Raw genomic sequence first — 15145 nt, forward strand, 5'->3', positions numbered from 1 at the left:
TCATAGCTCTTTCATAAGCCAGAAAAATAAGCCGTGACATTCTCATGGCCAGAGCCAGATTCCAACAGTCGCTCCCAGGGCTATGGACATGCACTGGAAATGCAGATGAGGACAGAGATGCCACAGTGGTGTCCAACCCCACGGGGCACTCCTCTCCCCTCCTCCCCAACCAGGACAGCCTGCATCTCTGCAGTCCTGGGGACATCCGGAAGATGCATCAGCTGTCTGTCCTTCACAACATCTTTAAACCCAGAGATAGAGGCCCGGGCCCTGCGTCCTGCTGACCTCTCACATGGCAGTGCAGGAAGACCTCCACAGCCTGAGCGCCCCTATTCTCCAGTGTCCTCACTAGTGTTTGGCACGGGCCTACCTCTCTGCAGTCCTGGAGGTGCTGATCCCTCTAACAGAATTTTCCCAGGATCCCAGCCTCGTCTCTGCTTCCCACCCACATCTCTCCAACAAAAACAGGGTCTCGGCCGGGGTCCAAACTCCTGGGTGTGTGGGGAGGGGGCGCTGGGACACAGCCCCAGTCCCTCCCCTGATGCTGAAACCAGATCTCCGAGGCTCCCCGATGCCAATGGAATGCATTTAGGTCTCTAAAAAAAATCTGTGCTGGGCTTTTGTTTAGAGGGCAGGACAGATAAATGAGCAACTAGCGGCCACCAAGGGGAGGGGCTGAGTCACTTGGAAAGACATTTCCCAAGAGGTTTTTTCCTACCTTGCATAGCTTGTGATGATGGTGCATCAGCCCTACTGACAAAGACAACTTAGGCCGCTGTGTCACTAGGACCCAAGCTGTCACAATAGCAGAGGGACCAGCCACAGGGAAGTGGGACCTTTGCTCCACCACATTCGCTCCAACACAGAAAGACAGTTTCCAATAAAAATAAGTTTCAGGGACCCAACCCTCTGGAGAGGGGCAGATGGGACACCTCGGGCTGACATCATATCCAAATATTTGGGGGGTTGGGGCGGGGCAAGGAAAACGATTCAAGGCTAAACAAAACACAACAGCAATAGCATGATTTAAGTAAGCTCTTCCCACTATACAGCATTTCATGGCTGCAAAGGACAGTCAAATCTACGTATATATAGGATAGCAGATGCTGCAAATCCGCAGCCGCCAATCTGTGACTTCTTGTTGACAAGACCACTACCACTGGACTTAATGACTGGTTAGTCAAGACTCACTGATTCATTTATCCACAGACTCCACACTCCAACCTCTCTGCTTATGTTCTTTCAGAAAAGTGGCTACTCTGCACTTGCCAGATAATGCATGTCTCTGAGGTTCCCCTGAATTTCCTGACATAATCACACTGACTTTTCTCAGGAGCAGCCATTGATAAGGAGGCAAATTTCAGCTCCTTTTCCCCTCACCCACAGAAGAAACATCAGAGACATGAGGAACCAGAAGAAGTGGGGGTTTTTCCCATCGCCGGGTCCAGAAATGTCATCTGTTGTGCCTCTCACCAAATTCCTTCCGTAGGTTACTAGGGAGCTGACGGCGGTCCTGCCACGGCTTGGAGGATTACCCAGCCTGAGAAAACCCGAGTCCAGCAGCTGTCCCCAAGCCTCACCTGGAAAAAGGTCCACACTATCCTTTCGTGATGGAATTGCAAGCCAAAGTATTAATCTATCATCTCATTTCAGGTTTCTATGGTCTTAATATGGTATCGTCGGGAGAACACTGGGCATGAAGCCAGAAAACCTAATTTCTACTCCTGGTTCCCCACTAATTGATCCTGGCCAGGTAGTTCCTTGAAAGCTCAGTTTCTCTTCTGTGGAAAGGGGTAAACGATTGCCCTGCCCAACCCGGAGAGCTTGTTTTGAGGCTCCCGTGAGACAACTTGGGAAGAGACTCAGACATTGGAAAGCCTTTTGCAAATGTAACGACATGGCACTAGGACCAACTGCTCTAGTGGTTAAGTCCTTTAAAAGCAGGAACCACATTCAATTGTCTTTTATCACCCCCCACCCAACAGAGTCCTTACACATGGATGGAGCCACTACATTCGACATTCTGGGACTTTTGGACTTGAACGTGCTCTGCTAACGCTATGGATCTAGAACATCTTCGTTCCAAACTCTTTTCCATTGGGCACAAGCACTATATCTTTCCCTTTCTCACCCAAGATCCAGTAGTCTTTTGTGAAATGACTGCCTCCCACGAACCCCTCCTGGGGTGCTAATGTCACACCCCTTGATGTGGCTGGAGCATCTCATCTCTGGCTCGACTCCCTGAGGGCCAGTGACCATTGCATGTGATGACCCTCCTCTCCATCCTTGGCCTCCCATTTAATTCCTTTCTAGGGCCTTTGTACACACGTCCACATGAGGCTAAATCTCTGCAAATAAGATCTTGTTGCTGAAAGTGCCAGAGTGACTGGTCTCCTATGTAGCAAAGCAGCTTTTATATTTTTAGTTTTCTTCCCATACAACAAACACTATTAATAACATTCGACTTTCTCCAGAGATGATATGGATTAGACCAAATGGAAAGTTACCATGGCGACTGCAGCGTTATTTTTGGTATGAGAAATTCATGCCAAGGGAAGCAGCATACATGGTCAAGAATTGGAGCTTTATTTCCGCTTTGCTGTCAGGCAATCGATCCCAATTTAGTTTTGAAATCCTAATTGCAACAGAAACTAATTATGAGTGGCAAGACCTGAAACCCCCAATACAGAGATGCAGTGCTGTCCTTGGGGCAACACTGGGATGCAGTGTGAGAGATTTAAGCAAGATGGATTTTCTTTCCCAGGTAACTACTCATGCAAAACAAGATGGGGAGAACTATCTTGAGGGTCAGTGGAAGACCCTAGGTGGGGTCTGAAGGCTTTAGTTTCTGGTGATGAAGCAGGTCAGGCCCTCTCTCTATGCTATGAAGATGCAACAGACTAGGGGTCAACTAGGAACCCCAGGTGGAAAGGAGGGTGTTTCTGCCAACAGTCAGCCACTGAGACTGGCCATGGTGGGAGGCTGGGAAGAGCCCAAACTGAAGGAGGCTTGTCCAGACTCACCCCATATGTTCACTGTGCCTTTCTGTGCAGGCCCTGGGGGACATAACCCCAAAGGAGCTGGGGTATCTAAACAGAATCTCATCACTAAGATCCAGATATTTATGGACTGTTTCCACACATACCAGATGCTGAGTCTCACTCTTCTGAATTAGCAGAAGTGGGTTTATGAAAGGACTTCTATTAGAATGAAAACCTACTGCCAACCCCTGAAGTGCATGCTACCCTCTGGGACCTTCTGGTCTATCTTTGACAGCTTTAAAACACTGCTCATGTCATGACTTCATCTGTCCCACACTAGAACGATCCATATTTAGCCCAGAAACCTCATGGTCCTTACATCACCCACACTGGGCTCCAAGAGAGAAAGGGGCTCTTAAATCATGGAGGGAACACTTTTAACCAGTGATGAATTATCCTCTTCCAAACTCCTTGACAAAGAGGCACAAGTGAACTTTACTAAATAGTTAGAAAACTGCTCTGAACAATACAACAGGGCGGTAAAACCAGAAGAAGCCTATTTTCTTCTCATTCAGTATGCATTTTTCCACAAAGGGGTCTTTCTCCTTTTGATGAGCTTTCCTTTTTTTTTTTTTTTTTTAAAGCATTATTGAGAAGAAAGAAGCATCATAACCCTGCTGCAGTTTTTTCAATGGCACTCAAAAAGTCCCTCAGGAGAGAGAACCCTGCTGTCGGGGTGGAAAGAATTCCTTGAGAGCTTTCAGACTCTTATTTCTCATGAATAAATGAGGTCTGCTGTTATGCTGGGACCGACAGGATTTTTCCAAGGCAGACAAATTCCAGATCAACAAGAGCCTGTATCAATCTTAATTCTTCGTGTTGTCACAGGCGGGTGACACAGAACACAGGCCTCGTCTTGGGTTACTCAAATAAGGTTCTCTGAATATTTTCATCAAAATACATAATGTATTGACATACGCAAAACCTTCGACATTGGTCTTGTAACAAAGGTTAAAAAATGAGAGCGGCGGAAAAAAAAAAAAAGGCAGTTCTTAATACTGAAATGTTTAGGAACCTGGCTGTGATCGGAAAGGAGAGATAGTTGGTGGTTTCTGTACATATGTATGTTATTGGCATAATGGACCAGCAGGTTAAGTGGAGAGAGGGGCTCAGCCACCTCACATTCATTATGAATGAGGGAAGAGAGAAAGAGGAGAGAGAGAGAGAGAGAGAGGGAAAGAAGAATAGCTCTGTCTTATTGAGCTATTTTGGTATAAAATTTCAGCCCAAGGGGACTGAAAATGACCTGAGAAAAACAGAGCTTCATCCCAAAACAGAGATAAGGAGCCCCAGTCTGTGGGGCTGGATTCTGCCCCCAGGGGAGACACTACCGACTTACAAAGGTCCATCAGTCAAAGCAAGTGCCTCTGTTTTTACAGGCAGCAGACCGCAAACTTTGTCTAGTGCCTTTTAGAAAACTAATGCTTGCAAGGCCCCCCCCCCCAAAGAATTTTACATGTACCTTATCTCAAAACCACACCTACCTTGACTCCGAGGAAAGACTTGCGGTGATAGAAGCAGCACAGAGCTGCCGACATGGTGTGGAAAGCATTGCATTCCTTGGGCATATTTCAGTCTTCAATTCCTGGACACTTTCTTTAGGGTTCAAAGAAAGGGGGTTCGGGGCACTAGAGCCCCAGTCCCTCCGCAGCAGCTGCGCTGCCCCCGCCCGCAGTCCAGTGGCCCAGGGAGTGAGCCGGCTCCTTCTCCCAGGCCAGGCTGGGACTTTTCCCCTCCGCTGAAGCCAATACGATCCACTCGCTCAATTCTGGTAGGCTGGTGTCCAGCCTGCCATGCACACAGTGCCAGAAATTCTCATGTGACCGGACTTGCTCTCTGATGAAATTCTAACCTCTCCTAGAAGAGGCTTTGGGCTTTAGCTGTCCCCTCAACTTAGAGACCCTGTAGAGATCGTTATCCTCTCAGGCAGCCTTTCTTTCCCAGGGCTGAAGGCACCAGGCATTCTGTTCCTAGAGGCTTTGTCTGTCTGCTTGTCGACCTAGAACCTAGGGGTTGAGGGAAGCACAAATCACACCACCTTGTGTTGAGACAGAGGCTCCTCTGAGAAAAGGACCTAATGGTGACCAGGGTGTGATTTTCCCCTAGAAGTCCTAAGGAACCCAGGCAGGATCCCTGTCCCCGCCCTCTCAAACCATCCTGGAACTGTTTATTTTTAATTAGGATGCTCCTGGCAGCCAGCTTACAGCTGATAGCATTGGCACAGCCATCACTACTGGGAAAGCAATATTGCCTTTTGGTGTTTAATTAGCAAGTCTGTCAGCAAACACCCTGAGTGCCCCATGCCCACCCCACCTGGCTGTGCAGTCTGTTTGGAGGATGGGGGCCAGGCTGTGTCGCCTCCTCTGACCCTACTGTTTGTCTCACTCCCCTCCTTCGCCTTAAATACTTCACTCTAATTCCCATCTTCACTTTAATTATCCACTCTGCCTAACCCAGATCCAGCACACAAACCTTGCATCTGATGTAGCCAAGTGATTCTTCTGCACTCAGAGGCCTTCACCCCTACCAAGAGCCTCCTAAAGCCTTTAGGGGAAAATAATTGCTTTTCTTCTTTCATTCCAGTGAGAGTAGATGCTCAATGATTCGGGGGGGTGGGGTGTGTGTGTGTGTGTGTGTGTGTGTGTGTGTGCATGCGCGTGCATGTTTTAATCAAACCCAGGTTTCTGCCTGTAGCTCTTCCTTTCCTACTGTTCCAAATATTAGCTTTCCGTGGCTCTGGCCACTCAAAAATGGAATGCGTCCTGAAACTTTCTAAAACTTCACACAGGCAGAAACTTGCAACAAGGAAGAACAGAACCTATTCAGTCCAGGAAGGAACAACACTGGATGAGGCATGAGGGAAGTATGAGAAATATCCAATGGGATTAGTGTCGATCCTCAGGAGGCCTTGGCCTTTGGACTAGGTCAAGTCAGGCTGTAAAAATGGGAAATTGTTTGTTCAATGCCTAGTAAGCAGCTTCAGTGCTTGAGTGAGGGCTGTGGGGACAGACGGGGCAGAGGCTCAGCCGAATAAACACATCCAGCGAGGGGCTAGACACACAAAGGCTCTGTCGCCACAGGACCCGGGGTGCTGACTTCCTTTCTGCTCCATCAACTGGCTTCCTCCCTTACTCTTTCTCCTTCATGGTTCTGGAGATCAGATGCGCAGTTCTGGGAACTCCTGGGTCCTGGGAAGCCCACCTGAGAACTGGAAGCAAGCACCAAAGGTGGTAGAACTCAGGGATTTGGGATTTGGGTTTTTTTTTTTTTGAGATAGAGGGGCCCTTGGAGATAGTCTAGTTGATGGGTCAATACTGTCCTCCACCTTCCATGTATCGTACCCAGGAGGAAGTGTTTCTCTGTTTGCCTTCATTTCTATTAGATGGGGTTCAAAGGGTAAGTCTCCATGAGCAGCTGGGGCTCATGGCCCCAGCAGTGTTGTGGGGATGACTCATCCATCAGGCCAACAGCTACCAGGTAAGGGGGGGCGGTCAGTTGTCATTGGCTATCCTCTTCTCCTCAGGCTAAGAACCTACCCCCCGCCCCCCAAAAGGCTAAAAAAGCACCATCCCAGCCTCTGAAGAGAGAGAGAAGCAGCTCCTTAAATCCTGCACAGAGATTCAGTGAGATTAGTCAGCCAAAGCCTCTGCATTCAGATACCCTACCCCTGAAAGCATGAGTAAAGTGCATTCCTGAAAGAAAACATACAAATAACTCAGACATATAAACTACGTAGAATTATGCAGTCCAGGGTGAGGGTAAAAGCAAAACCTAAGACACTCAGGTTACAGTAGAACCCTAACTATTGTCACCTGAGGCTTTCCCTGTTTACTCTAAGAATTATCTCCAAAATGCCCCCCAAATTGGTCCCATTAGAATTAAAGAATTAATGGGCTAATCTTATTAGGTAACTGTTTCCTAAACACTTTTTTTTTTTTTTGTTCTACACCAAAACCAATTTCTGAAGTAGTGCTCAAAGGTTTTAATCAATATTCTGCCAAAATGGTCAAGGAGAGAGACTAAAATAAAGTGTTGTTATTTTAACTAAAGATGTTATTGCAACTAATTGCATGAATTTGCAAAGTGCTCTTCACTGACTTGTTATGCTGTTAAATGTCTCCCATCCACACTGATCAATCTTACCGCATTCTCCCACAATGATTATTCTATTCTAGTTACAAAGAAACAGGACCAGAATTGCATGTCACTCTGCAGAGAACAGACAAAGGACCAGGGACTCCAGCCTATGATTGCAGAACTGGGTATCTGATCGCATGGAAACACAAGTAAGAGATTTTTTAAGGTCTTATAATGAAACCTCTTATTTGCACAGCCCCATGAAAAGGCCGTGATCCGGTGCACTAAGACAGCGGGTCACTCTCTGATAATTTGGTACAGATGATTTAGGATCAGTCAAATTTGAATTCAGGGTTTTCTAAATACCATTTCCTTCTGGGGGCAGGGTTCAGTGTCACTAATATAACCCCAGGGACTGAGGGACAGAAGGGCTGGCCCACAGCAGAGGGCTCTGAGAGCTCCGTGCTCTCCAGCACCCTGCTCTGGACACCTGGGAGGCTTGCTTCTCTGCACCAAGGAAAACACCTGTGCAAATAGCCAGGTCTGGGCAGCCAGGTGGACTCTGGAAGGAAATCCCCATCATCTCAGGTCAAATGTTGCCCACCCCATCTGGAAAGAGGGTTAAAGTAGGCCAGAAGAAATCCCCTGTGCAAACGTTGCCCTTGATGTCATTTCTTCCTTGGGTAGCCCTAATACTAACCTGCCCTAGTCACCATGGAAACAGGAGCTGCCTGCCAGCCATATTTCACAGATGCATGCTTCCCCTTGGCAGCATGAGAGAGAGGCTTGAAAGCCTTTCGCAAAGTGCCACAGTCCCTACCAGAAAATCACTCTCTCAGTGAGACCCGCTTCTGACATAACATCAGGGGAGAGGTCTATGGGGAGAAAGATGTGTCAACCAGGTATCTGCTTTTCCATGTTTCAGGGCAACCAGAAAAACAGTGCTGCCCATGTCCCCCATTCCCCTTCCCAAAGCCAGCCTGGAATTAAGGCATTATACCTTACATGTATACTGAGGTGCTCTTGGTCATTATCAAGCAGCCCTGTGGACAGTGAAACTGTCCATGGTGGGTGTCGGGCTGTGATTGGAGGATGCTGTTTCAAGGCTGCAAGGCCTGGCTTGTCCTTGGAACTCACTCAGACCACTAGTTATTCAGTCATTGTGGTCAAACAGCTCAATTTCCTGTGGCGACCACTGAGATGCTTCACCTCTCCAGAAAGATCGATCCTTCTTGGCTTTCTGTCTTCACTAAACTCCAGTGATCAGGCTCTCAGGGGACAAAGACAACTTTAATGAAATAGGAAGCAGAGAAGATTCACCTGGACGGGCCCAGTCCTGAATCTCTGAGGATGCCTTCTGCAGGATTGGCACCTACTGGGGAAGCCCTGGCCTAGAGAAAGAGCATGTTTATCAGCAACCCTGTTTCCCAAAGCTTCCCAGGTGTGACTCTGCACATAGTAAAACCAGGAGGTGAGGTGGTAGGGGATGAGCTCATGTATCTCAGAACACACAACATCAAATAACAAGCTAGAGGAACAGGGCTGGAAACCAAGAGAATGAGGAGAGGCTGTTAGGGAAGAAGCCACCTCCTCCTCATGCCAAGCTCAGCAGCCACATAAGCTGTCAGACAGCTCAACACATTTTCCTATATGCAAGTGTGATTTATTTCTTGCTCCAAACTGGATTGAGGGGGGAAGGTGGGAAATGCTGGCCCAGCTCTCTGGGCCACTGCTTGCATTACTGTGGACAAGACGATCACCGGCACTGACGAACACAGAGGGTGCATTTATAAGCCTTTGCTGTACACATCTCAGTCCCACAGCTCCCCCAGATTCCTCAAGGGGAGGAAAGAGTATGGCTGTTAAATGGTCTCTGTCTGGAAGCGGTATTGATCTGCTGAGCACATACACAAAGAGACTGAGGACAGTAGTTCCCAGATTTCTCTCTACTGAGCCTTATGTCCTCCCACAAATTTCTGTCTCTCCAACTGGCTATTAAAATTGCATAACTGATAATGTGAAGCAAAATGAGGTGAGCACCCAGTCCTGACTCCGTTCTCTTGCACCATCACATACAATTCCATCCCATACATCCCTCCACCACTATTTCCTGGTATCACCTCAGAAATCTTACATTATACCAGCTCGATTTTCTGTTTTTAGCATTAAGGTGAAATGAAAAGAACATGCATGGGGCATAATTCCAAACTCTCACAACAGTAGACAGACTTTCTGGCAGTCTCAGCCTTCTTTGAGAGTCTATGAAAAGCATGGACCCTCCTCCCAGAATGAAAGGCACACACTTGTAACGTTTTACCTATAATATCCAGGAATCCTCTGTCTCCTAAAGCCAATCCAAACACCCCTGGGAGTCTTACCCTCCCAAGATGATCTGCCACCCACTTCCCAACTTCCTTCCATTCTAAACTCACTCTGCAGGCATGACCTTAAGCAGCCATTTGTTCCTCTTGTCATTGTAGTTCCTACATTTTCTTTGCTTACATGTGTTTCTCTTTTCCCTTTCTTCCACTTTTAGTAAGTGTGAGCTGTATAAGGAACTAATAACAGTGACCAAACGAGCCCCTCAGAGGCCGCTCTCGTGCAGAGTGCTGCGGAAATGGTCTGAGGGACACCTGCAAGGCAAGAATGACAAAGGCTCGCCAGCCAGAACCAGCCGTGCTGTCTCCCACCTCCACTGCCACTAGCTCTCTCATCTCACAAGCACTTCTGCAAAATGACATCTTCCAAAACTGAGCCGCAAGACACATATTTGCTTATCTCAAAAGTGGTGCTGGGAGGTAGCAGGGTAGAGGGAGAACCAGGGTGGGTTTGAGTCTTCATTGCACCACTAGCAAGCTGGGTGACCCTGGGAAATTTTTAACCCTCTCTGAGCCGTGGTTTCCTCCTCTAACTTACTAGGTTTTTATAAGAATCAAGTGAGATAACATGTAAAGAAACTGGTACCCAACACGTCCGAGGCACTTAGCAAATGTGAGCTTCTCTTCCCTTTCAAAGGAATGGACAAGCCCCATCTCCCGTCTTCCTTCTGCAGGACACGCACTCAACTGTACCCTAAATTTCACCCAAATGCCAGGCTACAGGAGCCACAACCCAAAAGAAGAGTATAGACAGCCCCATCCTGAGCCACTGACCGACCCCAGCTGGTACTATAGTGACTCTTGAACTTTGAAAGCCAGAGAACAAAGAAAGAATAGAAGTTTAAGAGTGTTTTTAGCCTAAAAATATTTTACAGGCTTTACATTTTAAGATCACATATTAAAATTGCACATATGGGTTTAATCACACTTGCTCAGATGTTTCAGATGATTTTCTCCTCCAGAATCTTTGTCATTTGGGGAGCTGTTTGTTTTAACAGGCAGCATGTGTATCCACAGCATCCGCGCGCATGGCCCACGCCCAGGAGTCTTCTGGGTGATTTGGTACACTGGGACAGCAGGTACCATTCATAACTACCTGGGTCCATTCACAACTACAGAGCTCTCAATGTCCCGCCCCTGTCCCAGCCGGTCTGACTGGGGATCCTGTGCCCCACCCCCGGATCTGGGTCGCACCCCTCCCTTATCACTGCTCCCACACCAAGTTGGCTGCAGAGCTGGGCTTCCGCCCATGTCCTGCCTGATGGTCCTGCCACCTCACCCCTGTCCCCTGCCTAGCCTTCCAGTTTCTTGCCCCAAAACTAGATCTTCTACGTGCATCTAGAGTCCCCAGAAGACCACCTCCCGTGTGCCTGACTCCTTCATACTTCACTGGCCCATGTTATGGATACCGACATCAATCATTCCTAGAATTAGAATGGGGCCTCGTATGGCCCCTTGGATGCCACACTGTCTCTGCCCAGCTCCCCTCTCTAGACTTTCCATGTCCTCCTAGATTCTGCCTTCCGCCTGCACCTCCTCCTCTCTAGTCCCTAGGGGCTGGAATTGCCAGAGTTACAGTGCATTCTTCCAATGCCACTCCATGCCTATCACCCACCTAGAAAGGCTACCAAATGTCTGAGTGGATGAAGCAGGCACCAAGGAATGCCTAAGAGAAGCAGGAATCCTGGGGCACGGGACAGGACTGGCACCAGGGGAGAGGTGGAGTCAGGACTAACTCCACTTGTTTACTTAGGCAAGGCTTGAAAGCTTGCCTAAGAACAACAGAAAATGATCGTATCAATCCCTTCTTCTTTGTTTTCAAGCAAATTCCAGCCATCTGAGTGAGATATTTCAGTAGGAAAATATCCTTCTTTCATGGTCATGAATCAATCACGAGCGTTAACATCTGAGTGACATACCAGTTAATTCTTCATCCCGTCCAAATGGCTATGAGACTCAGTCCAGACGAAGAGTTTTTAACATGGGCATGTGGCAGGGCATTCATGAGCCACTGGAAATTACATATAAACTGTTGGATGAGGGGTCCATGGGTTTTGTGCAGTTCTCAAAGAGTCATCAGACCTAAAAATCCCCACTGATGTAGAAAAACTTCCAGTGGCTCTTAAAGATGTAGCTTCTGACAGTTTTGCTAAATCTTCCTTCTAGCAGAGAGGGGAAGTGAATATCCTGGTTATCATGGACATGAGCCAAGGCAGATAAAGCTTCCTGGCTGCCTTGGACATAGTCAGGTTAGCAGGGCTGTGGTTAGTAAAAGGAGATTGGGAGACAGACCCTGAAGACAGCAGTGTCACTTTCTTTCCGTCTGTTGGAGTAGCTTTAAACACCTGTGAGAGGAAGGGACCCCCCCCCACCTTTACCTAGGTGGTAGAAGGGCCCTGTTTGCACACAATACCTAATATTACCACCAACTGCGAACAGCTACAAATTCGACTCAGCAACCTCTCCCCGGCACATTCCCAGAAGACTGTGACAGTCACAGACACCTCTCCATCCTTCAGCTGGGGCTCCTCAAAGGAGCCCTCACTCACCCCACATGAAAGGGCCCCCAAGAGCCTGCATTTATACAGAGAGCTTTTACCGTAGTGCCTTACTTAATGCTCACATTAGGAGATAAGTATTATTATCTACATTTCACATGTGAGATCAAGCACTTCTTAAGAGTTAATAATTAAAACAACTATGACTCAGAATGGCTGGATCTATCGATTGTGATAATGGAAGCGTGGACTCCACCTGGTTGCCTGGAGTACCTTATCTTGTGCAAATCCAGAAGGGAGGACTGTGGCTGCTGCAAAACCCCCTCTCTCCAATCAAACGATGGATACTCTTGGCAACACAGACAGCAGGTCTCATCTGAAACATCCGCAGTCAGAGATCCTAGCAGCAAAGCCCCATAGCACAGGTGATGGTCGGAGGGCAAAGGGATCATCTTTTTGTATATAGAGACATCAACTGGACTCATTTCTCCACTGGAAAAGGCAGAGGGTATGTCACATGGGAATAATCATATTGATTACCAGTCAGCTGCCAAGTACAATGCCACCTACAAAAGTGACGTCGGGATGGTCAACACTCCTGGTGTTGGCACAGACAATGGGTTCCTTTTGTCAGTGGTTCAAAGGACAATGCGATCCCTCACAGTGTGTGCCCAGAGGAGTGGGAGGGCAGGGTAGAGGAAGGGAGAGTTACCGGCAAGTGCAGCAGCAACTCACCTGGACTAATCTCTAGGCACACCACACCAGCCTCAGGGTTGGGCTACTCAGGACAGACAGCAGATGTGGGAATTTTTCCAAGGCCAAACTATAAGAGGAACTCACAGCCTCTCTGCCCTGCCACCCTACAACTTCTCTGGAACAATGTGGATCTGACAAACTGGGAGGCAATGGGAATCCGGCACATAAATAAACCAAGAGAGAGATATACTAGAGGAAGATGAGTCTAGGACTTGAAAAGTTCAAAAACATCTCTGCAAAAATGAGTATTCATATGCCAAACATTTTACAAATGTTCACTAAGTAGACAGAGACGATTAGAAAATATAGCCTAATATACTTCTGATTCCAAGAATTTGGAGGGGATATAATTATAATAGCAGATAATGGTTATTACATTTAAGAGCTTTATCCCAATGTATGAGTATTCATATTTGCAGCGGATGTGTGAGCCAATTAGAATCTGAACAAGAATGATCCAAGAGTAGACATGTGACCTAAGTGAGACCAGAGTAATTCCCTGGGATTTTTCAACCCAGAGCAGAGGAAAAGATCCCTTTTTTCTCTTGGACAATAAGCTTCAAGATTAACTAGAATAGCCTATGGCCATATGTTCCCCATACATGGAGAAGTTGATCTGAGAGAATGCAGCCAGTGTGCTGAGAGAGGAAGACGCAAAGATTGAGTCCAGAGATGTTTTCCTTCCTCAGAACAGTCATCCACCCAGGACGCTCCACCCTCTTCCCTTCCCAGTCATAAATTTCCTCACTCACATCAGTTTGAGAGTTTATAGGTTCACCTTACCATTGTGAGATTAAGTAAAACTTGAGATCAAGATGTAATTCATTGTTTGGGGCTCTACCGGGGTTCACATGTATGTGATCCCTATATCTAAAACGCTAAAAAGGTGACATAAACTGAGGTTATATGAAAACATGTATAACATATACCTATTAATAATAGGGTTGTATATTCCTGTTTCAGTGATGGGTGGAAATTAATGATGTTTCACAGCCTGCTCCAAGGACATTTCATTAAAGAACTGCATTGTCTTGAGTTTTCAAGGATAAAGCAGACATGAATATGCCTCTAGAAAAAGGGAGGATTCATGGAGTTGGAATGTTCTGTGCCACTGAATGTAGGTGTGAGTTTTGCTCCCACACCCAGTGCCCCTCCCAGGCTGGGGGAAGCCAGTGACGAATGACTCCCTCGGTCCTGCTCATGCAGGCAACAGCAACATCTTAAGTTCCTGGAGGGCAGGCTATTCTGTTTTGCAGAAAGACAGAAGGAAAACCCGATTCAGAGGTACTGACTGAGACATTCCCTTACAAGGCCAGGTGGATTTTACCAGGCCCAATTAATAACCTGGGAGGGCAACTCTCATGACTTTTTTCTAGGTCAAAGAAAACGAAATTTGTATCATCCCCAAATTACATTTGGATCTTCCCAAATTTGCTCCGATGTAGGTGGACACGGCCTGGAAGTAGCCTCAGAGCCCTGATTCTCAGTCTGCACGGCCCGATGGGGCTTTCTTTGCCCATCTCTATTGCTCTATTTACCGGCCCCCCACCCCCCCGTAAGGAGCCCTAGCTCTAGGCGTCTTCCAGCATCCAGCCATTGAAGCGCTCATCGAAGTGAGCTCTGTCCTAGCTTGTTGGCCTCAGGACCTATGTCTTATTCATCGTCATCACTCCAATGGCCAGAATGATGCCTGAACAGGACAGGGGCCAGTGAACGTTTGGAGACAGCACAGGGATTCTCAACAAACACTTGGAAGTAAGACACACAGCAAGTGTGCTTACATATTTCTAGACAAAGTATTCTTATTCACCACATTTGCAAAAGGACAGCTCCACCCCGCCCCCCCCCACCCCCGCCCAATCCCCACCTCAAAAAAAGCCACAGAGGCATAAGACATGACTTGCCACACGAGGGTCATGGTCCTCATCAGGTGAACTAGCCTTGCCATCCCGGTGGCTGGATTAGGGCTGGCTCCCCATCCAGCCCTCAGAAGCACATCACTTTCTTGACTACGAACTATCTGTATTCCCAAATGGGAAGAGGATTCCAGAACACAGCGATTCCTAGCCCCTACCACCTGTGCTCTGCACAAGCAATCCTTGAATGCTCTGCAAACCAGGGGATGTGAGGACACAACCCTGTTCTGCTGAGGCTCCTTCCAGTAAAAACCAGTGGAGGACAGAGGAGAGGAGGAGGATGGGCCATAATGGACTCATCTGGACCACTCAGACCCTTTGAAAAATACCCACCTGGGCCTGGGAAAAAATAAGAATGCAATTGGAGACTGGTGGTCACAGGAAACAGTCCTCCAGCTCTATCGTTGCTTCTGTACAAAAAGCTCTTTTGAGAGTGTGAATGGGGGCTTTATGCAGTAAGTTCTTATCCACAGGCTAAT

The 15145-nt window shown here is 47.5% G+C and overlaps 1 protein-coding gene across 7 annotated transcripts in view; it reads right to left on the reverse strand.

Annotated features, from left to right (window-relative positions):
- The window catches only part of BCAR3 (BCAR3 adaptor protein, NSP family member), a 184072-nt gene that overhangs the window by 45391 nt on the left and 123536 nt on the right, over nt 1-15145 (reverse strand). The window contains exon 1 of one of the 7 annotated variants that reach the window (XM_016134230.2): nt 4526-7221. The exons of the other annotated variants lie outside the window; for them this stretch is intronic. Within the exon in view, the coding sequence (XP_015989716.2) occupies nt 4526-4609 (84 nt within the window). The 5' untranslated portion in view covers nt 4610-7221. Of the gene's footprint in view, nt 1-4525; nt 7222-15145 lie in introns of those variants that run through there. 7 annotated transcript variants of the gene reach the window in all.

Source organism: Rousettus aegyptiacus, unplaced genomic scaffold, assembly GCF_014176215.1.
Source record: "Rousettus aegyptiacus isolate mRouAeg1 unplaced genomic scaffold, mRouAeg1.p scaffold_m13_p_1, whole genome shotgun sequence".
In the NCBI taxonomy this organism is placed as follows: domain Eukaryota; kingdom Metazoa; phylum Chordata; class Mammalia; order Chiroptera; family Pteropodidae; genus Rousettus; species Rousettus aegyptiacus.